General features: G+C 47.6%; 1 protein-coding gene across 11 annotated transcripts in view; it reads left to right on the forward strand.

Moving 5' to 3' along the window:
• Positions 1 to 24,434, forward strand: part of RAP1GAP2 (RAP1 GTPase activating protein 2) — a 208,492-nt gene that overhangs the window by 143,688 nt on the left and 40,370 nt on the right. For 7 of the 11 annotated variants that reach the window (XR_016035486.1, XM_055403701.2, XM_088828783.1 and 4 more), the window contains 8 exons: positions 2,405 to 2,440; positions 7,662 to 7,706; positions 8,420 to 8,452; positions 8,863 to 9,075; positions 10,278 to 10,381; positions 17,771 to 17,849; positions 18,612 to 18,665; positions 21,637 to 21,720. Coding sequence is in view for 10 of the 11 variants with exons in the window: in XM_055403701.2 (XP_055259676.2) it covers positions 2,405 to 2,440; positions 7,662 to 7,706; positions 8,420 to 8,452; positions 8,863 to 9,075; positions 10,278 to 10,381; positions 17,771 to 17,849; positions 18,612 to 18,665; positions 21,637 to 21,720 (648 nt within the window). In the remaining variant the exon portion in view is untranslated. The remainder of the gene's footprint in view (positions 1 to 2,404; positions 2,441 to 7,661; positions 7,707 to 8,419; positions 8,453 to 8,862; positions 9,076 to 10,277; positions 10,382 to 17,770; positions 17,850 to 18,611; positions 18,666 to 21,636; positions 21,721 to 24,434) is intronic. The other 4 variants (XM_055403718.2, XM_088828781.1, XM_088828786.1 and 1 more) reach the window with 1 other exon arrangement.

Consider the following 24,434-nt stretch of genomic DNA (forward strand, 5'->3'; position numbering starts at 1 on the left):
AAATTGTCCATTTCATCTGTGTATGTATTAGTTGCTTAGTTGTGTTCCACTCTTTGTGACCCCATGGACTGTAACCCACCAGGCTTCTCTGTCCATGAATTCTCCAGGCAAGAATACTTAAATGGGTTGCCATTCCCTTCTCCAGAAGATCTTCTCAACCCAGGGATTGAACCTGGGTCCCCTGCATTGCAGGCAGATTCTTTACTGTCTGAGCCACCATGGAAGTCCCCATTTCATCTAAGTTGTCTAAATTATTGACACACAGCTTCCCATAGTATTTGTATTTTATTCTGTGTAGCTTATTCTATGGAGAAGGAAATGGCAACCCACTCCAGTACGCTTGCCTGGAAAATCCCATGGACGGAAGAGCCTGGTAGGCTGCAGTCCATGGGATCACTAGGAGTCAGACATGATTGAGCGACTTTACTTTCATGCATTGGAGAAGGAAATGGCAACCCACTCCAGTGTTCTTGCCTGGAGAATCCCAGGGACGGGGGAGCCTGCTGGGCTGCCCTCTCTGGGGTCGCACAGAGTCGGACACGACTGAAGTGACTTAGCAGTAGCAGCAGCTTATTCTAACCAGTTTCCTGTAGATCGATGTTTAAGTTGTTTCCACTTTTTTTTTTTTGCTGTTCCAGACAATGCTGCAATGACCATTTTATTGTGTCTGTCTTTGTGTTCATGTGTCAGTGTGTTTATAGTATATGTTCTAAAAGAGGAATTGTTGGGTCAGAGGTCTGTGTATTTAAAATGTTGATTGTTTCTATCTTCTTGTCCTCTTTCTTCTCATCTTTCTATCCTTACTAATTTGTATAAATTCTTTTTTCAAAAGTTATCTGTTTATTTGGCTGTGTCAGGTCTTAGGTGTGTCATGCGGGTCTTCTGTTGAGGCTTGAGGGTGTCTCTCTAGTCGTGCGGGCTCAATAATTGCGGTGCATGGGCTTAGTTGCTTTGCAGCTTTTGGGATCTTAGTTCACCAGCCAGGGAGCCAACCTGCATTGCCTGCATCGGGAGGCGGATTCTTAACCCCTTGACCACCAGGGAAGTCCCTCTGTAAGTTCTTTATCTTTATTATTCTTGGTATCCTGGAGATTGGAGTTGGTAAGAATCCACAGAGCAAATGGGAAGGATAGATTTGAGAGCTGGATGTTTAATGGCTGCTTCTGGTCAAAGGTGCTTGATGTGGGTGCCCCAAGCTTGTCCTCAACCCTGAACATTCACATGTGGGGTTTCCAGATCTTGGAACCTGAGCTTGCAGAGGTTGGAGACTCTTTGCCTCTGATGGGCCAGTTTTAGCTTGGGAGAGGTCACGTGGAGTCTGCAGCAGGGCCAGGTTTCTGCCGGTGACTCCACAAGGGTCCTTTCCATGGTGGTTCTCTTCTGAGAATGTGGAGGCTGACGGGGGCATCAGGCAGTTCTGGCCTGTGGATGCCTACAGAGGAAGGCAGGATGGATGCTCTACCTCTATGTGGAGAGGCGACAAGGACATGTTTCCTTTTCACTGCTTTCTTTTGTCCCCTATTCATCTGGGGACTGTCCATTCTGAGCACTGATTAACTCAGGGCTTGCCAATGCCCAGAAGAAAGTAGAGCTCTTTTCACAGAATGGGTAGTAGGGACACTTCTGGTGCAACCTCTGCCTGTTTTGTTAGGGTACAGCTTTCAGCTCTTCACCCTTCCATTTCACCTTCTTTTTCTCTTTTTGGTCTTATCTGGAGCTTACAAAGTTGACAGCAAAGTAGGTTAAAATTTTGGACTTACATAGTTTATGATTTTAAAAATAACCCGTCCAGGCTCCTGGAGGCTGCAGTTTTCAGGCTTTGCTCTCAAGTTATCGGGTTCCCAGAATGTCCTTTGAGGACAGCGGACAGGGACAGGCAGAGGTGACCCACCAGGGGCTCAAGCGTCCACAGCTGTCTTGGCCAGAGCAGCATGCTTTAACTGGTTTTGTATGCTGGAATTCTAAGTGAGACTTTTGTGAGGAGACAGAAGGGGCTGTGCATTGCCACAAAACTTGGAAATCTATTTGTGTGGGACATCTTGGCCCCGTTGTTGGGTTGAAAGCATCCCAAACACGAATGCTGCTGGAGGGTGAATCTCCAGGCATTGGGGAAACCTCGGCTTTTCCCAGGGGCCCCTCCCTCTTGACAGAGACTGAGTAACTGTTCTCTCCAGGGCCATGTGCCAGCCTGGGCGTGCTTTGTCCCTCCTCTTGTTGTGTGGGGTGTTCTGGCCCTTCCAGCCCTGCAAAGGCGAAATCGAATTATCTTCTCTCTTGATCCAAATGACTTTCGTCCCTGGGGAAGCCGGAGTTGAGCTTGCAGACAGTCGGCAGGGAGACGATTTCTGTCCGCCTCCTGGCTGACGCCCTGCCTTTGTGTCTCTGCTCTGTTTGTGTCTTTCAGTCAGCGGAGTTCTTCGAGATGCTGGAGAAAATGCAGGTGAGCATCCTCAATGTGGGGGCGGGGCGGGGCGGGGCAAGTCCCGGGTGGGAGTGCCGCAGTGACCTCAGGACACAACACCAGGAGAAACCCACGGGCAAAACTTAGGTCCTTGGAGGGAGGGCAGAGAAGAGAGCACTCACAGTTCTGATGGCCTGGGCCACCTGAGGCCATTTCCACGTGAACAGCACTCAGGATTCTGGAATGGCTCCTGCCTGAAGGATGGAGAGAAGATAAACGGAAACTGCCAGCAGGGCAGACAGATGTGGGGAGGGTTTGAGAGGGTCCGTCGTTCCTGGAATGGGTCAGAAAGAAAGCCCCTTAGAGGAGTCATCTCATGTCTGGGAGGCAGAACAGCCAAGTAGGAGACAGACCTGAGTTCAAATCCTGCTTCTAACACTCGCTAGCACCAGTTTCTACCCTTTTTTGAGCCTTTGGTTCCTGTTTTCTGTCTACTCACAGCACTATTCTCGCCTCCCCCCCCGATGCCAAATGCGTGGCTGTTTTCCCACACTAGACAATTCAGCGACACCAGCTGGGTGCCCTACAATTTCACGCAGTTCTGACACAGTCTCCCTGGAGATCTCACAAGTGAAGGGCTCAGTCCCACAAGACCACCCTCCTCTGACTTCAACCCCAGTCCCAAATCCAGATTATCACCTGTGTTTTGACTCACTGGCTATAAATCAGAGGTTCCCATGATCGCTCCTTGGTTCCATTAACTCACAAGAGTGACTCAAAGGACTCAGGAAACCCACTGACCTACTAGGTTAACAGCTTATTATAAAAAGAGATAACTCAGGAACAGCCAGATGGAAGAATGGTCCCGGGCAAGGTATGTGGGAAGGGATGCAAGCTCCCATGCCTTCTTCAGGAACAGCGTGTGTTCACCAGCTAGGAAATCCCCCAAGCCCTGTTCTTGTGGGTTTTTGTGGAGGCTTCTTTACACAGGATGATTGATTAAATTATTGGCTATAGGTGATTGATTGAATCTACAGCCTCTCCTCTGTCACTGCAGGTTGGGGGTGGGGCTGAAAGTTCCAACCCTCTATTCAGGGTTGGTTCCCCTAGCAACAAGCTCCCATCCTTAGGGGCTTCCCAGAAGTTACCTCATTAACATAAGCTTATGAATAACAAGACACCCCTTTCACCTTTCTGGCTCTGGAGCTGTTTCAGGAATGAAGGACAAAGGTTCAAATGCTATAAAAAGAGATGCTCCATTGCTCTTAGCACCTAGGAAATGCCAAGGGTTTTAGGGTTTTTCCTACGTTTGTGGTTGGCTTTCTACAATCAGAAAGAGCTTTCCCTTTTCTCCGTTCATTTGTCCATCTATCCATCCATCCATCCATCCATTCACTCATTGGTATGAACTCATGGATTCTGATTATACTATAGTTTATAGTCTGTATAATAAAATCTTTATTTTAATGCTTAAGTTGTCTTAGATTTGGCCAGTGGGAGCCCCTGGGACCTGGCTGCTGTACCAAATATATATTAATATTTCTCATAAATCACAATAGCACAGCTTCTATAAATGAGAATGCACATACCCACTTACATGGTTGTCCGGATGAAATGAGAAATAACAGTTACAGATGGGAAGAAGATGCTGACGATAGCCCACACATTCCAGGCACTTCTCTGGGCTCAGAGATTGATAGGTGTCACCTCATTTCTTCCTGAGAAGTCCCACAGGAAGTAGGTATATTGTTATCCCCATTTCACAGATGAGAAAACCAAGGCACCGAGCTATTAAATAAAGCACTCAAGGGCTGGTAAGTTATTATTGTAGCTTTGGAGCCAGAAGGCTTAGCCACTATGTTATGGTGGCTAAGTAGACGCTCTAGGCTCCAGGAAGGTTCTGTAGTGATGGTTTGGAAGCTCTAGGAGGGAGGCAAATGAAGTGCCCACAGTTAGCCTGAGATGCAGGTGGAGCTGCTGAGAGGGTGATTGCCACCAGCAAGCATTCAAGCACTGTCCTCATGGGAAAGCCAGGTCGCCGCCCTAAGGGTGGGGAGAGGTAGGGATGGTTTAAGGGAAAACTATTATTAGTGGTTGTGTTATTATCACAATCAAGTTATTAAAATCCCCTTCTGCGCCCAGCAGTGTGTCGACTACAAGCTAATTTATATGTATTTAGGGAACTTACAGTCAAGTTTTAGAAACAGGGAGGGCCTTGGCCTTGACAGTGAGTGGTGGGAGGCAGCATGTAATTAAGTAAAGCTGGGATTTCCACCTCAATCCCTGGAGTCCCGCTCTACACTCTGCCAAGCTGGTGGGGAATTTGCAGCTTGCCCTGCCTTCTCTGGTTGCTCCTGCAATCCACTCACCCCTCACCCTTTACCCACTTCCCTCCCCCTAGCCCTGCCTTCCCCACAAAGGGCTTTTCTGATCACAGAATCCAGCCCTATTCAGCAGACCTCATCATTCTTTTGTTTCAAGGCTGCTGAGTTGTCTTCTCAGCTAGATTGGGAGCCTGTCAAGGGCAGGGGGTCTGTTTTATTTTTTTCTGGCCATACTACGAGGCTTGCAAGGATCTTAGTTCTCTGACCAGAGATGCAACCACGCCCTCTGCAGTGAAGCTTTGGAGTCTTAACCACCGTACCACCAGAGAATTCCCAGGGGTCTGGTTTTTATGCTTCCTTTCTTTCTCCATGGCAGGTGGCTGACCCCTGTGGGGGTTGGTCAATTTCATCTCAGTTGAGACTACCTGGGGCTGAGACCAGACTTCCCAATGCTTGGGCCTCTGCCAAGTGCCCACTGGGCCCCAACCTCCGAGGGGCCACAGCTTCCAGCTCTTCCGTGTGTCTGAAAGTCACGTGGGGAAGTGGCTGGTGTGAAGTGTGGCCGGAGTCTGTCTTTGAGTGTGGGCGTAGAGACAGAACCTCTAGTATTGTAGCATCCAGGGCTCTCTGAGAGTTGTGAAGAGCTGAGACTGAGATCCAGGACTCCTGTCCTCCCTGACCGAAAGTCAAGGGATTTGAAGAAAAGCGCAATCCTTTGAAGGAACAGAAGTGCACAAGCTTTGGATCCCTTCGGTCCTGGGTTCAACTTCTATCTGATACTCTCTAGCTGAATGAACACCCTTGGTCAAGTCATTCTGCCTCTCTGAACCTCAGTGTCCACATGGCCAGGGATAAGGGAGGGGGCCATAATCATGACACCTATAGCAAGGAGATCAAACCAGTCAATTCTAAAGGAAATCAACCCTGAATATTAATTGGAAGGACTGATGCTGAAGTTCCAATACTTTGGCCACCTGATGTGAAGAGCCAACTCACTGGAAAAGACCCTGATGCTGGGAAAAATTGAAGGCAGGAGGAGAAGGGGGCGACAGAAGATGAGATGGTTGGATGGCATGATCGATTCAATGCACATGAGTTTGAGCAAGCTCCGGGAGATAGTGAAGGACAGGGGAGCCTGGTGTGCTGCAGTCCATGGGGTCGCAAGGAGTCAGGTACGACTTAGCGACCAAACAACAACAACAGCAAAGGCTGACGCATGGAGAGGGCCCAGTGCTGGGCGGCGGCTCTGTCATGGGGGAGGGCACGGGAGGAGGTTTGCTCACCTGCCCGGGGCTGTTTCCAGGTAGGGATGACTAACGAAGGACAAACAGACCAACTCCTGACAGCACCCCTCTCTTCATCCTCCCAGTTTGCTTCCCTGGTCAGGGACTGCTGTCCACTCAGGTGGTTTTCTCCCCATGTGGGGAAAGGAGGGCCTGTTGAGTGGGAGGGGCCCTCCCCACGCCCTCCTGGACAACGCTGCAGGTGATTCAGTCCCACCAAGTCCAGAGAAGCCCGAGTCTAAATCCACCCAGTGCGTGGGCAGGAGTCCTGGGCTCTGAGGGCTGCGGGATAGGACTGTGCACTGTAGATACACAGCCCAGCTTCACCTCCAGGTGACACGCACTCGCTCCAGGAACCTCCGCCCAGGGCCCCGTTTCCGTGTTGGTAAATAGGCGCTGAGGGTTTCCAGAGGAGACTGAAGGAGGGAGCACTGTGCAAGGTCAGGTTCCTGCTCTGTATTATTATGGTCGGGCAGGGGCTTCTGCAGGACACTCTTCTCTCCAGAGGGACCCGCGTGTCCCACTGTGCCCCAGCATCTCACACCCTTGTCGGAATTTATTCAAACAGTTTTAAGAACACCATGTACCCCACCCCCTCAAACCCCACTTAAGTCAGAACGTGGCACCACTGGACCAGGCCCTGCTCCCCAGAAGAGCGTCTTCCAGACACCTGCCGATGATGCCCTTTAATCCAGGCTCGGTGAAGGTGCCTGACCCTTGCGATGACACCTCTGTGAGATGGATGGGTGGGTGTTGGAATTGTCATTTTGCAGTTGAAGCTGTGGAAGCTGCAAGAGGCTCAATGTCATCAGGGGTCACTGACAATAAGACCACAGCAGAATGAGGACCAGGCCACCTGCCTGTCAGCCGTGGGCCCTCCCACGAGGGAGGGGTGGAGCTGGTGTGGCATGAGGTCCAGCCTGCGGGTACCACACCCCAAGATGCAGGTTCCCATCCCTCATCCCTCACCTGTTGGCTTTGAGAAAGCCTGGTGGAGATGTGTAAGTGCTGGAATGGGTCTTGCCTGGTGGTACAGTGGATAAGAACCTGCCTTGCAATGCAGGGGACATGGGTTCAATCCCTGGTCCGGGAAGATCCCATGTGCCATGGGGCAACTAAGCCCGTGTAAGTGACCCCTGCTTGCTGCAACTAGGGAGAAAGCCTGTGCAAAGCAATGAAGACCCAGCGCAGCCAAAAAAAAAAAACCAAACACCAGCATGGAAAAGCTGCTTACCTATAGCTTTTACCATATTCTGACCACTCTTCCAAGGGCTCAACGCATTCTCAACATTGCATCTTCACCTCCAGAGTAGGTGCCGTTTTCATTCCCATTTTATAAATAGGAACACTGAGCTACACAGAGGTTTTGTAACTTGCCCAAGGTCATCAGGTCGTAAGTGGCAGTGTTGGGATTTGAACCCTTGTGATCTGGCTTGGAACCACTGTGATCTGGCTTGAGCTCATGCTCTTAACCTGTTGCCTTGCCCGAGGCTTCTGTGAGGCCTGAGTGTGTAAGGGCCACACCAGCTGCTGCTGCTGCTGCTGCTGTCACTAACTGCCAGCTAAGGCAGCTGCTCCTGATAAACTCCTCTGTTTGGCTCATCTTCTGTGACCTTTGCTTTTCCATGGATCCTCTTTTCCTTGTTTCTGCAGGGGATCAAGCTTGAAGAGCAGAAGCCGGGACCCCAGAAGAACAAGGTGGGCTGGGCGGGTGACAGAGGCAGGGGACACAGCGGGCTTGCTGGGTTCTGCTATCTTACGCTGTCTACCTCAGATTTTCACCATGAGCCACTTAAGTGACCACACCATGTTGACTGGGGCATAGTGGGCAGCAAGGGGGGCCCTGGCTTGATGCCTTTGGGGCAGCTTCTGGGTGGACTGGGGTGGAGACCAGGCTTGAGGCTCAGCCTGGCTTCTCTGCACCTGCTCCCGCGAATGGACAACACGCCGTGTGTAGGGGTGTCAGGCTCTGTGCTCCAGGTTCCAGAGGCATCAACTCTCAGCTTCAACTTCCATTGCGCAGGCCCAGGGGTGCAGCTCATCACTTGGAGGTCAGCCCTCTTACCTGGAGGGGGCTGGATGGGACCAGAGGTTACCTTCCTATCACAGCCTCCGAGGGTGAGCAACTGGGTCACCGGAAGTGTGGGCCTCAGCGCTTTGCATACTGCGCCTTCAGCTGGCAGGGTTTGCACTCAGGTTCTGTCACTCTGGGAAAGAACTTAAGCCAGGTTCCAGAGCTGCTGTAGGCTGTTTTTCTGTCTGGTGTTCTGCCTGCTGATCCTCCCAAGGCTGCAGTCTGCCAGGCCCCCAGCCCACTACCTCCCCAATCCGGGAGAGGGGAATGGAAACAGTGATCAAACCTGATGGGTATTGCGGGGATGGATGGTGACACTGTCTGGTTTGTCTTGCAGGATGACTACATTCCGTACCCCAGCATTGATGAGGTAGGATCCCCCTGGCTGCCTTCAGCTCTGGGTCCTGTCTCTGGGGTGCAGCTGGGGGAGCTGATGGTGATGATGTTGATGGTCCCTGCCCAGCCCCACATGGGAGAGAATGCTGGCCCTGGAACTTGAGGGCCTGAGATCTCTTCCCATTATCCCTTTTGTGACCTCAGCTTTTCCATGTTTAAATTGGAGATATCTGCCAAAGCTTTGCACCTCTGGTGCTCCAGGGTCAGTGAAACTGGAGGTGTTGTAGGGCTTAGAGGAGGGGTTCATGTTACTGCTTTTGGCTTCAAAGATGGAATCCCCTCCTTGGAGCGGTTGGAAGGTTGAGGGACACCCCACTGGCACCCCTCCCCTCCTTCTGTAGACCCAGGACAGGCTGCAGTGCCAGACCCTCCCTCTGCCTCCAGGTCGTGGAGAAGGGAGGCCCGTACCCCCTGATCGTTCTGCCCCAGTTTGGGGGCTACTGGATTGAGGACCCCGAGAACGTGAGCACACCGACCTCCCTGGGCAGCAGCATCTGTGAGGATGAGGAGGAGGACAGCCTCAGTCCCAGCACGTTTGGCTACAAGCTCGAGTGCAAGGGTGAAGCCAGGGCCTATCGCAGGCACTTCCTGGGGAAGGTAAGGCCCGGGGATCCAGGGCAGGGAAATAAAAAGCTGCTGGAGGTGGGGGTGGGGGCAGGAGCCTGGCGTTCCTCTCCAGGTCCCCTTTCTCTCTGTCTCTCTTCTTCCAAGTCCTGCCCCTTTCCTTGCTGCCTGCCAGTGTCTTGACTGGCTCTGCCCCTGGGCGGGGGTGGGGGGTGAGAGTGGGGCAGACGGAGCGTCTGCAGAGCCAGGAAGGCTCGTGCATGATGGGTCCAGGTGGGGAACACCCCCGACAAATATTTTAGAAGGTGATGGAATGGGTAGTGTTTGGAGGTGAAGGAGAGTGGAAGGAAAAAAAATGTTCTCACACTTAGGAAGTCTGTTTCTATCAAAATAGTACAAGTCTCTTGTGTCCTCATTCTAGCAGGTCCCCCTTGGAACTTGTACCAGATGATGTGCTGTGAGCCTCTGATGGCTTAAAAGTGACGACTTTACATTTCTTTAAATATATTCTGCCCACCAGACTTGCCAGGTTCCGGAAGTCTCGAGGGCAGATTCCAGAAATCTCAGGCCTAAGGCAGTTTTACAGTCTTAGGAGTTGTGTGTCAGCACCTCCTGGGGAATGTGTTAAAATGCAGATTCCAGGGCCCCATCCTGAGATGAGTGGTCCAGGATGGGCTCCCTGAGTCAGGGAGAAACCCACTCTCTAGAGAACCAACTGGCTCCACCCTCCGAGCTTTATTCCTGCACATAGTCTGAATTGGGGAGGGTTGCCCCTGGGAGCAAGGCAGCGGACTAGGTATCTTGTGGTGAAGAACTTGTGCTTTGGTCAAGACAGATGTGGAACCCCTGAATCTTTCCCTTATTAGTGGTGTGACCTTGGATAGTTAACGACTCTGAACATGGTTTACCCATCTGTGAAATGGGCACGATGATGTTTTCTTCTGCATAAAGTTGAAAGTCAGGATTAAAGGAGTGAAGGGATATTGGGCTTTTGGCCCAGTGCCCAGCAGGTCCTGGGACTCCGGGCAGTTGGAACCTGTTACTGTGACCCTTCTCCTCCTTCCCCTCATCTCCGCCCCCCACCCCCCTACCCCCATCACCAGCAGAACCACAACATTAGCTTTTGTCTCTTCCTCGTTGCTGTGGGGCTTCTGACTCCTGGTGAAGGAGGTGATTTGGGGGAACATGTCTGGAGGCTCCCTCCATCCCCGCTAACACTTGATTTCTGTCTCTAGGATCATCTAAACTTCTACTGTACCGGCAGCAGCCTGGGAAACTTGCTCCTGTCCGTCAAGTGTGAGGAGGCCGAGGGTGTTGAGTACCTTCGGATCATTCTCAGGTGGGGCTTTGGCGCTGTTGGAGGCCACGCCTCTAGTGGCCGGTACCCAGAAATACCGGTCTGACCAGTCTGGTCTGGGTGTGCTGGGGAAACAAACCTGGCTGGAGTCTTGGGGCTATGTGTGAGTTGCCAGGCGGGGAGACCAGGTGTTTGTGCCAGCTGGCTGACTGCAGGAGTCAGTGTGGTGTCTGGTCTCAAGGTCACCTAGACAGTACCCCCACCTGCTTCTCTTGTGGGGACTGGGACTCTGAGGAAGATGGTTCATCCTGCTGAGATACAGCCCCAGACTGTCCTGGGAGAAGGTTTGCCAGAACACTGCCTCCAGTGTGCATCCAGTCACGGAAAATAGGTCCCAAAGCATCTCTGTGTACCCTGGGTTCCCCAAAAAGGAATGGTGGTAACAACTGGAGCACTGATTCACAGCCAGGCCAGGGACCTCTCTCTGGATTATGACCTTCTCAAGGGCAGGAACTGGAATTGGTTTCTGTTGGACTTATGTATGTTTTGGAACATCTTTTGCAATAATGACAGTGGGATGGTCCATGTTCTCTGCAGGCCTAGTGGTGAGAAACACAGAGGATTTTAATGTATGGCACAAGTATTATTTTATTGATTTGCACAGGATGCTGTGGGAACACAGAGAGTCAATCTTAAATATCTCTGTCCCCGTTGGGCTGGTGGAGAAGCGGGGAAAATCAGCAATGGTGCTTAGCAGTGTGCTGTGAACCTGTCAAGCTCCCAGTCCATATTTGTGAATCTCATTGGAAGTCCTTGATGGTATTTGGAAAAGAGCAATAGCATTTTTTCTCTGCCCAAGTTTTGAGATAAAGATGGGATGGAGAGTGACACCTAGCCTTGCAACGGGAAAGATAGGAGGAGGGGGGAGCTGGTACAAGGAAGTTGTCAGCACTCATCCAGTTTTGATTTGCTGTTTCTTAAGAAAGGAACCAATTTTCCTTGCTGAGGTTCACCTGGTTAGAAATGATGTTTGCAAGGCAAGGAAGAGTCCATTAAATCGTTAGCACCGATATTCTGAGAGAGTAATACCTGGATCCCCATATCCTAATAGGATTTCAAGTTGGTGAACCTCTGTGAAGAAAATTACTTCCTTTCTTAATAAAAATCAGACCCAGATGGGGTAGCATTTCCGAGTCAGAAGATAATTGAACACAAGGATCTAACCCTCTTTTTCTAATACCATATCCTATCTGAAATGCCACACCTGGACTAAAAGAGAGAGAAAGATGCTTGGCCCACAGCACATTTTGATGATTTTTTTATTCTTTGGTAATCTATGGGGTGATATTGAGAACTGACCTCAGTGCCTCTTTCTTAGAAAGCAGTGTAATGAGGGAATAGATGAAGTGAATATTGCTCAGTCATGTCTGACCCTGCCATCTCAGGGACTATACTGTCCATGGAATCTCCAGGCCAGAATACTGGAGTGGGTAGCCTTTCCCTTCTCCAGGGGATCTTCCCAACCCAGGGATTGAACCCAGGTTTCCCGCATGTTGGAGATAACTCTGTGCTGTTTAGAAGTAAGGGTGAATCCTGGAACATTCAGGGGTCTTTCCAAATGGAACCACTTTTGTTGTTTCGGGTCAACAGCGTTTGAAATCAATGCCTAGGGGAGTGACTTCCCTGGTGGTCCAGTGGCTAAGACTCCACCCTCCCAGTGCAGGGGGCCCGGGTGGTCAGGGAACTAGATCCCACATGCTGCAATGAAGATTTCGCATGCTGCAACTAAAAAAATCTCGCATACGACAAGGAGGATTGAAGATCTCTCGTGCTACAACTAAGACCAGGCATAGCCAAATAAATAAATACTGAAGAGAAATGCATAGGATTCTTTTTTTTTTTAAATGCCCCGGGGGAGTTAAGCTCAAATGTGGCTTTCCCAGTAGAAATCCAGTGAGCAGGGTGGCAGAGAGAAGCCATTCACCAGCTAGGAAGTTGGGTAATCACATGGTACACCAAAAGCCAGATGTAAAAAAAATTGGCCCCACGTCCTAGTAACTTTACCAGGCACAAAGAAGAAATTATGCAGAGATGAAATTCCCCTGCTGGCCGTGACTCTATCCCAGCTTCTTCCTCATTCCCTGTCAGCTTCTGGATTATTTAATTGGTGACTTAGAGCAACCAGCTCTCCAGCTAAAATCTGAGGATTCTAACAACCTCTGTGTGTGCTGTGAGAGTTGCCAAGGAGAATCTCCTTACAGTTTGGAGATAAGTAACAAGCCCGAGTAGATGTCACCTTTTTCAGTGTGTGTGCGTGTTCAATTGCTAAGTCATGTCCAACTCTTTTGTAACCCCGTGGACTGCCCACTAGAGTCCTCTGTCTATGGAATTTTCCAGGCAAGAATACTGGAGTGGGTTGCCATTTTCTACTCCAGGGGGTCTTCCCGACCCAGGAATCGAACCCGCATCTCTCATGTCTCCAGCATTGGCAGGTGGATTCTTTACCACTGCGCCACCTGGGAAACTCCACCTTTCTTAAGTTTGGATATAAAAAGAAGGAGAGGGGAAAAAAAAAACAAACCAAAACCCTAATAGTTTGGTGAAAGAAAAGATCCTGCTTCTAAAAAAGCATAACTTAGCATTTCAGTTCAGTTTAGTCACTCAGTCGTGTCCAACTCTTTGCACGCCGGGCCTCCCCATCCATCACCAACTCCCAGAGTTCGCTCAGACTCATGTCCATCGAGTCATTGATACCATCCAGCCATCTCATTCTCTGTCGTCCCCTTCTCCTCCTGCCCCCAATCCCTCCCAGCATCAGGGTCTTTTCCAATGAGTCAACTCTTCGCATGATGTGGCCAAAGTATTGGAGTTTCAGCCTCAGCATCAGTCCTTCCAGTGAACACCCAGGACTGATCTCCTTTAGGATGGACTGGTTGGACCTCCTTGCAGTCTTAGTGTTTAGAGGGTAGGAAAATATCCAAGCTTTGGAAAGAATTTATTATAGCAAGCCAAGTTAAATTCTGATATCCATTAACTTTGTATTTTCAGCAAACCTCTAGAAAAAATAAACTGTTTTAAAGACAAAAGATTAGGGACATCCCTGGTGGTCCGATGGTTAAGACCTGGGGATTGAACCCACAACTCTTGAATCTCTTGCATTGGCAGGCAGATTCTTAACCACTGAGCCACCAGAGAAGCCCATTGTGTTCAACCCATGCTATTATATTGGAAATTTCATTTGAAGCATTTGCTTGTCTAGGAGGGCATACATGACTAAATTTAACATGGGGTGAAAAACCTGACCAGACCAATAACAGTGATGGAGTAAGTTGAAAAGTTCTCAAAGAATTCTCTCTCCAGAAGTTTCTAGATCTAGATGTTTTGCAGGTAGTTATTTGAAACTTGTAAAGGACAGATTTCATTTAGAACTTCAAAGATAAATAGGAATTTTTAAAGCTACCTAAAAATAGATTATCTATGAATGACAACCAGGCTGAGAGCAAGTTTCTTATCAGCCATGGGACAGTAGCTTTAAAATGGTGGAAGAAAGCTGTTCAGACATTTAAAAAAATGAAGGGAGTACATTACTCACAGAATCTAACTGAAAGAATCACTAAAGGATGTTCTTCAGCTAGAAGAAAAGAAAAACCAAAAGAAGAGATGCAACTAAAAAGTAAGAAGAAATAGATAAACTATGTTGATAAATTTAATTACTGACTGGAAGAAAGAAGTACTTTTTTTAAAGAAAAAATTCTTGAATTAAATTTATAAACAAATATAGGAAAGACAGTGGGAAGGAAAGAGTTCAGTAGCTCTTGTGTCCCCTTCCTTCCTCAGGAGAGAGATAGCAAGTAAGTTTAGAGTTTGTTGGAAAAATATAAATAGGTGTATTGAAAGTTATAGAAATACAATATATAGCTCTTAAACTAGCAGGGGGATAAAAAGAATTTTAAAAAGTTCACCAAACTGAAGGCAGGGAAGGAGAAAAAAGAAAAAAAACACAGGGTTATTAAAAACACAAAGTGATAAAAACAATTCCAAGTATATTAGCAAGCACAAGTACAAATAGTCTATGGAAATATCGGGCTATTGGATTGAACTGAAATGCAGCTGTATTTGACTTACAAGAGTCATGTCTACAGAAAAATGACATGGAAAGATTTAAAATGAAGAAATAGAAAAAGATATTCTGGAAAAATACTAGCTAACAAATCTGGCGCAGCAATAGTACTGTCGGAAAAAAATAGAATTTCAAGGAAAATGCATCAGTAGAGATAAAAGGAGCACTCTTGTAACTTGGGAATCCTCTGCTTTGTGAAGGGAGCACGTCCGTGTAGCATGCCTGGCTCTCTCCACCCTCTTGGTAGGTGAATTTGCAGTAAGAACTTGGTGTGGCTGTATCCTTTTCCCTTTCCCTCTTGAAGCTCTCTGCCCTGGGGCACTCCCTCTGCTCCCTGTATTGTAGTGTCGCCTGAGAAGACCCCAGGAGAGCTTTGCCCCTGTCTGTGACTGGTGGATAACTCTGGGGTTTAGTTTAAACATCCATTTCACCTTCGTGCTAAGCTACTGTGCTTCCTCTTCACCTTTATCAGTACCAGAGGAGTTATTTTCATTTCCAACTGCCTTACTTTTTTTCTTTTTTTTGGCATGTGGGATCTTAGTTCTCTAACCTGAGCCCTCTGCAATGGGAGTGCGGAGTCTTAACCACTGAACCACCAGCAAAGTCCCCAGCTGCCTTACTTTTAATTTCTTTTTTTTTCTGATTTTGTTCATAACTTGGGCCAGGAAAGATGCTCTTTACTGGACCCCTCAGAGGCCTCAGCCTACATGATGATCAAAAGAACAGTCCACTTGGAAAGTCTAACAGTCATGTACTTAGTAACATAGTCTTTAGTTTAAAGAGGCAAATGCTGATAGGAATGTGAGTAGACAAATCCTTATCTACAGGGTTAGGGTGGGAGATTTCAGGAGCACCTCTTAGATACTGATGGACCAAGCAGGCACAAAAATGGTGAGGATATAGATTTGAACGACACAGTTAGCAAATTTGATCTTCAAGCATACATTCCTGATACATTCCTGAACGCAACAAAAGAAAAAAAAGATACATTCTTTTCAAGCTCACATGGACATGAAAAAACAGTCCATGAATCAAGTTAGCAAATTTCAAATAATAAATATCATATATGGGGGCTTCTCTTATGGCTCAGCTGCTAAAGAATCCGCTTGTGATGTGGGAGACGTGGGTTCGATCCCTGGATTGGGAATATCCCCTAGAGAAAAGAAAGGCTACCCACTCCAGTATTCTGGCCTAGAGAATTCCCTAGACTGTATAGACCATGAGGTCACAAAGAGTGGACACAACTCAGTGACTTTCTAACTAATGTAATAGGTTATATTCCCAGAATATACAAAAATTAAATTAGAAGTCAGCAATTAAAATACTGAAAGATAAAACTCATACATTTGGGATAGTAAAAAAAACAGCAACAAAGAAAACCCTTTTAAATAACTCATGTGCTGAAGGGGAAATCACAAAAGAACTGACAAAATATTTAGAACTAAGTGACAGTGAAAATACCACCTATCAATGTGTGGGATGCAGCTTAAGTGGTACTTAGGGAGAGATGTAGAGTTTTAAATGCATTTGTAAAAAAGAAGTAAGATTCAGTGTGTAAGCATGCAGGTTGGGATGTTAGAAAAAGAATGTTGTTGTTCAGCTGCTAAGTTGTATCCCACTCTTTGAGATTCCATCCACTGCAGCATGCCAGGCTCCCCTATCCTCCACTATCTACAGTCGGTGATGCTATCTAACTATTTCATCCTCTGCTTCCCCCTTCTCCTTTTGCCTTCAATCTTTCCCAGCATCAGGGTCTTTTCCAATGAGTCAGCTCTTGGCATCAGGTGCCCAAAATATTGGAGCTTAAGCTTCGGCATCAGTCCTTCCAATGAAAATTCAGAGTTGACTTCCTTTAGGATTGACTGGTTTGATCTCTTTGCTGTCCAAGTAACTCTCAAAGAGTCATCTCCAGTACCACAATTTGAAAACATCAGTTATTTGGTGCTCAGCCTTCTTTATGGTCCAACTCTCATGTCCATACTTGACTACTGGAAAAAAAAACAACCATAGCTTTGATTGTACGGAGCTTTGTCAGCAAAGTGTTGTCTCTGCTTTTTAATACACTATCTAGGTTTGCCATAGCTTTAGGCAAAGCAGAAACCAAAGGAAGTAGAAGGAAAGAAAAAAGGCAAGCATAAGCTAGTGAAGTAGAAAGCAAAAAAAGAAAAGAATAGAGAGAGTAAATAAATTAAAAGCTATCTCTTTGAAAAGATTAATAAACTAAACCCCCAGCAAGGGCTGATAATGAAAACAGAAAGGATACCAACAGATACTATTTCTGCAATGAAGGAAGGGATACAACTACAAATAGAAATGAAGTCTTAAGAGATTAACATTCACCATAAAGAACCTAACTGGTAGCCAGCAGTATCCTCCAAATGAAAAAGAGCAGGCCCAGAGATTTCACAGACAGATTTTAGCAAACCTTTAAGGGACACAAAATTCCTATGGTATACAAACTATTTCAAAGGATGAGATGCTTCCTAGCAATTTTTTGAGGCTTGATATTAAAACTTGACAAAGGAAGCACAAGAAAATAAAATAGGCCAGTGTTGCTACTGACTGTAGGTATGAAACTCTAAATGAAATATCAACAAGTTAAATTCAGGAGGATATGAAAAAAATAATACAGCATTAGCAAGTGGAGTTTTACCCAGGAAATGAAAAGATAGCTCAACAGAAATGTAATCCACCAGGTTAACAGATTAAAAACCATATGATGATCTCAGCAGATGCAGAAAAGCATTCGGTAGAATTCAACACTTTCATAATGTGCTGAATGAATCAAGGGAATGGGCTAAATTTAGAATCTTATGGTGAATCTCTTTATAAAGCAGCTCGCATCCCATTTATATTTTGAGTAAGTCCAGATTTTCAAATATTAGGTTTTCTTTTCTTAAAGGTTTAATTGCATGTCAGACCCGAATATATCCAGAAGCTCTGCCCACTTCTTCTGGAGAACACAAAAAACCCTCCAAGAAGCAAAAAAATAGTGTTGAATTTGAAGGTGACTATTTGCATTTCCTGTGTTTCAGTTGCAGTCAGCTGTACCCAACAGGTTCTTTGAGTATCCATTTCCCATGGGGTCCCTAAGTAGGATTCTGTTTTCCCATTTAAGTCGGGGACACCCAATGCCTGGGTTGGGTGGCATGAGGCAGGTCTGACCCGGGGTGACATGAATCAAGTGCCTGCTTTGCGGCCTGCTGTGACCACCTTCCTCATTGACTCCATTTCTGTGGACTCCCCTTTCTCCTCCTCCTCCGTCTCATGAAAGGTGATCATCACCCCTCTCATCTTTTGGGTGTGTGTAGGTCCAAAGTGAAGACGGTGCACGAGCGGATTCCCTTGGCTGGACTGAGCAAGTTGCCCAGTGTCCCTCAGATTGCAAAGGTAAAAGCTGACCTCAAGAGGAGGTGTCTTCCTCTTTTAGGCCGGTCTTGGGGGCACAGGCTTGTCCTGGGTGGGCTCTGCCCTTGGGAAGGAGGAGCCACTGTCCTCTTGGACCCTTGATTGCATGCATGGGGTGAGGGAGCTGTTGGTGGATACCCCCAAAGCCCTACTCCATCTCATCCTTGCTGCTGAGGCTGCTCAGGGAACAGGCTGCTCTTATCCCAGGTTCTTACCCCAAGTTCGCAGCTAGTTCAGGAGACCAGAGAAATGGAGAGACAGGCCTGGATGTGGAGAGTAGGCTGGGGCTTCAGAGGAGGATGGATGGGAGGGGGCAGCTGGGAGCCTTCATCGCCGAGGATGGTTGGGGTTGAGGGATGGTGAAGCTGTTGATCCAGACAGAGGAGCCCCTCAGGTAAGGAATCATCAGTGGGTGGAGGGGCCCGGGTGCCTTCTCTGGGATGCAGGGAACTAAGTCAGAAAAATGGGGCAAGAAGGATGATCGGCTGCGTTGGGTTGGACCCATGCTCCGGGAGTGGGAAGGCCAGGCAGAACTGTGCTGGATACCTTTGGTGGCCTCACCAGCAGGAAACCCCAGGAAGGTCCCTTGACTTTCCTGATCACGCATGAGTGCCCAGCATCTGACCCCAGACCCCTGGGCCCTGCAGGTCTTGGCCTCCTGCTCCTTCTCTTGGTGGGCAGGGCAGCCCAGGTGTGCTCCGTGGACGTGGCCCCTGAGCTGTGTGTTTCTCTCTTCCCACTCAGGCTTTCTGTGACGACGCAGTGGGGCTGAAATTCAACCCTGTCCTGTACCCCAAGGTGAGGACCTTCCCTTTCCCCCTGACTCAGACTGCTGCCGCTTTGGCTTGGATTTGCAAGCCTGTGGCTCTGTGGGAAGTTCTCTGCATCTTGGTGGGTTTTGTGGGGTCTCCATGACAAACCTCCATGTCGTCCTCTCTTCCTGCCCACCCCTTCACAAACTGATCTGCTGGAAACGCATCCTCATTCACGCCTGGGTTTCTTGTCCCCATGAATGGGGACAGCAGATGGGTAGCAGTTTTGCCATCTCACCCTGATTGAACCTCCCCAAGGCTGGTGCTGGGCTGGGGAGTGATTCTGCTTCTAGGTGGGGGGCTGCTGCATACATGGTCAGCCTTGAGCATGGAGTTGGGGAGTGAGCAGAAGGCAGAACCCCACTAAGAAATACAAGGCCAGACCTCGGCTCCCCGTTCCCGACATTGCTGCAGTTCTGAGGCCTCACAAGCTAGGCCTCTTCCACCGGGCTCTAGTTGATCAACTCACCTGGTCCTCTGTTAGCAGCTTCTTTAGGAATGACCTGATCTTGACCCCAGTTCTGATGTGGGGGTGCGGGTGGGGAGAAGAGCAGTACTAACTAAACGAACTCATAAGCCCATTCAAGAACAGCTTGGCGCGAAAGGACCTAAATCATGCATGGACAGTGAATCGCTTTAAATCGGTCATCGAGGTATTTCCTTGGTGGTCCAGTGGTTAAGACTTCAAGTCCCGATGCAGGGGGAATGGGTTTGATCCGTGGTTAGGGAACTAAGATCTCGCATGCTGCACAGCACTGCCAAAAAATACAATTTTTGTTTTAAATAAAAAAAAAAAATTGGCCATAGGAAGAGACCCAGGGCATTGGCTATTGCTTTGCGCGCCCACAGGGTGTGGGCAGAGATCGTGCAAGCTGATTGGTGCTCCCGAACATCCACTGTGGGCCAGCTGAGGCTGGCTGGGGCTGGTCAGTCCATTTCTTGAGTCCCGGTGCTGACAACCAGGAACCAGGAGGTGAAATGTCTGGTGGGGTTGTGTCTGAAGAGGGACCCTGTCCTGGCTGGGACACCCCAAACCCCTAGAATCAACACCTCAGATCTTCACGATTGTGCTTGACACACTATTTGTCCCCATGCAGTGGCAGAGTTAATGGCAGAATCTTCTCCCATGTGGAGAATGTGCCAGAGTCCTTCTCTAAGACGGCTCTTTCACCCCATCTGAGCATCCAAGGCACTTCCCAGTAATATGCTGCGCTCCATCGAACATTTTCTATCACTCAGACTGCCCTCCCCTTTGTAATTAAAGCCGAATTACTGAGGTTTAAGCAAACATCAAAACCCCATCATACAGTCCTAACTTAACTACAAATTTGGCAATTTTTGTTGTCAAATCATAGCCACCAATGACTCTCATTTTTGTAGTGTTCCCTCTGTAGCTTGTAAAGCCTCCGGCTCTGGGAATAATGGAAGAGCAGCTGTATTTTCATGTTTTCTAGATTGGAAGGATTGCTTCCTCCGGCTGGGATGTTCAACTGGCTGAGATGTGTGCATGTTTTTACAGTTCACAGAGTTTAGAATGTTCCTTGGAGGGTGTCCATGGCTCAGTGCCTCCTCCTGGGCAGGGCAACTGCTCCAAGCCTTTGACTCATCCCAGGCGGGAGTCAGGAGGCGCCCTCTGGGGTCAGGCAGTGCTGATCTTCCAGGTGAAGCTGAGACGTGTCCGTTTCATCAGGTAGCTGGGAGCCACAGAGAGAGATGTCAGGGGTGACAGCTGACGTGGGTCATGTACTCAGGCCAACAAGTCGTGCCTGGTTTGTTCTTCCCATAGCATCTCATGTGGTTGAATCCTTCCTTTTTACTGCAGAGAATAGCCACTAAGTCTTCTCTTTCCTAACAATCCGGTCCAGCTCTGATCTTTCTAGAGGGTTTACCTAGATGTTGATGATAATAGCCGCTGTGTGCTCTGCACTCCATGTGCCCCATTTCCCTGAATCTTCACACCCACATGTCATCATTGAACAGATGAGGAAACTGAAGCCCAAGGAAGTTAAATGGTTTAATCAAAGCTGCACAGGTGAAAGCAGTGGACTGAAAATTAGAGATTAGTGTTTCTGACCAACTCTTTGAAACACAAGAGACAATTAGATGGAACCAATGGTCTGGATTTTTTGTTTGTTTTTTCTTTGTATATTGAATTAGGGTATGTTCCTCCTTAGAGATCTCTCATTTTATGGATAAGAGGGATTGAAGTCTGGACAGGAGCAGCGCCTTGCTGAAAATCTCTGTGCTGGACTTTGCTGGTGGTCCAGTGATTAAGAATCTGCCTGCCAGTGTAGGGGACATGGGTTCAATCCCTGTTCGATCCCCGATGCAGGATCGATCCCCCATGTGCTGCAGAGCAGCTAAGCTTGTGTGCCACACCTACTAAAGACTGCATGCTCTGGAGCCCATGCTCCGCAACAAGAGAAGCTGCCGCAATAAGAAGCCCATGCACAGCAATTAAGAGTAGCCCTGCTTGCCTCAACTAGAGAATGCCTGTGCACAGAGGCAAAGATCCAGCACAGCCAAAAAAAAAAAAAAATCACAGTGCTGATTAGAGGTGAAATTAGAGCTAGCAGCATCATCCTTGATGACTATGGTTTTGGGGTCCCAGCTTCACTTTTTACTCCTCAGATAAAAACACTGGGTCAAGTGAGTTCCCTGTATTCTGCGGGACTCTCTGCGTGCACAGGCATTGGCTGATAGATCTAGATGGAAATGGAATGGGTGACCCAGAGGTTTCATCGCCGGGGGAAGCCCAGGGGCTGGAAGCTAGCTGAGACCTTCAGAGCTGCACCCTGACTGGGTGCTTGACTTCATCTCTTCTCTTCCTCCTTGTGCGGACATCTCATATCAACCGGGGCCCGTCCTCTGCTGAAGTGGGTACTTCCCCTTCCACCTCCCTCCTCACTCTGCCTCCAGGTTAATAATCTGATTTCTTTTATTCCCTCGGTTTCCAGGCCTCCCAAATGATTGTGTCCTATGACGAGCATGACGTCAACAACACATTCAAATTCGGGGTCATTTACCAGAAAGCCAGGCAGGTAAGCATCACGAATCCACACTGCTCACTTGAACCTGTACTTTCTCCCTGGGGACGCTTGTTTTCCCATTCCTCACACACAAGAGCACCTGGATTATGTTCTTAAACATTGTGAGTACAACCACCCTGTCCACATAAGAATTAGACGAGGTGGCAGAGTCTTCAAGGTAGGCTGCTGCTCTCAGAAAGGCTTGCACATCCTTGAAACAGCGATACAGTTTTTCATTGAGTGAATTCTAGTTTTTCCCGGCTTACTTCTGCTTGTGTTTAACAATGGGCTGTTGGTCACAAGAAAAATCAAACGGGGTGGAGGGGAATGGATTAGTGAAGGCTGCTTTCTTTCTGCCCACCACTCTCCCCGCTGGGAATTCACTTTTGCTCCCCAGATGTGAGTAGTGTCCTGGCATTGAGTATGTGCTCTCTGCCCAGGTCTGTGTTCTTTGATGTCATGTTGGTGGCTTCCAATAAGCCACAATGAAAGTATTCACATCATGGAAATGGGCAAACACCAGAGCTTCTGTTTTTTTCTCTTTAGAGAGCAAGTTGTTAAAATTTTTACCAGTACACTGCTCATCCTTATCTGTTTCTTGGGGTGCTTCATGTGCTGCTTTGGAGCCAGTTGACCAGAATGGTGTTTCTCAAAGTGTGTTCCATGAGACCCTAGTTGACCAGAATGGTGTTTCTCAAAGTGTGTTCCGTGAGACCTTAGTTGACCAGAATGGTGTTTCTCAAAGTGTGTTCCGTGAGACCTTAGTTGACCAGAATGGTGTTTCTCAAAGTGTGTTTGTTCCGTGAGACCCTAGTTGACCAGAATGGTGTTTCTCAAAGTGTGTTCCGTGAGACCCTAGTTGACCAGAATGGTGTTTCTCAAAGTGTGTTCTGTGAGACCCTAGTCTGGTGAGGTTCTCTATGAACAAATGAGTTCCGGGGGGAGTGATCAGTTGTGTGGGAACATTTTAAAGGTTCTGAGAACCCTCAAAGTAGATAACTCTTTATAACTTTGTTGAACTCAGTATTTCCCATACTCATTTGACCACAAACTTCCCATCTTTCCTACCACGAACATTTATTAACATCCTGAGAAGTGGTCGGCTGAACATACCACTATTTCCTCATCTGTGTTGGATGGGAGAAGGTTCCACATCCGTTTCATCTTCGTATCATCCAAGAGCCTAGCACGGTGACTTTACAGAAATACACTCAATTTTTTGTTATCTGAATGAATAAAAGTTTTGGCCCTTCTGATGGTAGGTCAATAGTATTTTTCAGTATTACCTCTGTCATCTCTTTTGCGTGACAATATCTTTCTTGGCTGGATGATAGCTGACTTCCTTGTCTGAAGATATTAGACCACAAGAGGCATGTGTTTGCTTAAAAACACTCTAATTAATGAAGGCTTGAGGAGCTGAAAGACCCAACACAGATGAATCTTATAATGTAAGGGAATTATTCTAGTAACTACTCTAATTATTTTCACATATTGCATTTTTATTTTGTACAGCTCTGATAATACAGTTCCACTAATTAAAGTTCTTTGCTTGTGAAATTTACCAAAGCAGATCTCATAAGGTGATTACAGTCCAGTGTTCCAGCAAAATTATAATTACTGAACATTAGCCATCCACCTCAGAGAAGGAATCTGAGGGAGTCTGCACGTTGTTTATGTACCCGACATAACTGAGGCAAGGAGTGGGCGCAAGGACAGATAAAAGTCTCTTCTTAAAAAACATGGATTGTTGTTTTGCAGACCTACATTAGGAGGGATTAATATGAACATTTGTTGTGTGAAAGCCCTCTGCTGGCCCTAGGATATAAATAAGCCCCATCTGACTCTCTGTCAGGCACTTTGCTAAGCATTGTGGCGGATACAGCAATGACTAGGAACCCCTCCCTGAGTGCATGATCAAGCTCAAGGCCAATATAAAAATAAAGACAGTAATCCCAGACAGTTAAATCCTGGAGACAGGTATATACCCCAGAGCATAAGCTAGATTTTTTTTTTTTTTTCAGGAGAAGATGTACATTGTCTGGAAGTGGTTTTTCTCCTGAACCCTAGCTTCCTGACCTGAGGCAGACAGCATATTGGGCTAGAGTTGTGATAGATCAGGCATTGGGAAACATTTTCTGTAAAGGGCCAGACAGTAAATATTTTAGACTTCTCAGGCGATACTGTTTGTGTTGCAACTGTTCAACTGTACTACTACCTTTGTAGTACAGAAGGAGCCACAGACAATATTGAATGAATTGGCCTGGTTGTGTTCCAGTAAAACTTTATTAATAAAACAGGCAGCAGGCCAGACTTGGCACCCTGGGACATAGTCTGCTGGCCCCTGTTAGAGAGCATTATTTCTCAAACTTTAGACATTTACAAACCATATCCAAGATCATGTCATTCTACTCTTCTGTTTTTTTTAATTGCACCTTTACCATACTTCCCAGGTAGCTCAGTGGTAAAGAATTCTCCTACCAGTGCAGGAGACATGGGTTCAATCCCTGGGTCGGGAAGATCCCCTGGAGAAGGAAACGGCAACCCACTCCAATATTCTTGCCTTTGAAATCCCGTGGACAGAGGAGCCTGGCGGGCTACAGTCCATGGGTTCACAAAGAGCTGGACATGACTTAGCAACTAAACAACAAAAACAACAACCACAGTCAGTGTAACCATTCACCCACTGAGGGACAGACAGCTGGGTTGTTTTCAGTTTGGGGCTATTA

The sequence above is a fragment of the Moschus berezovskii genome, chromosome 20 (genome assembly GCF_049115385.1).
Source record: "Moschus berezovskii isolate FMDL1 chromosome 20, NW_MosBer_1.0, whole genome shotgun sequence".
Taxonomy (NCBI): Eukaryota; Metazoa; Chordata; class Mammalia; order Artiodactyla; family Moschidae; genus Moschus; species Moschus berezovskii.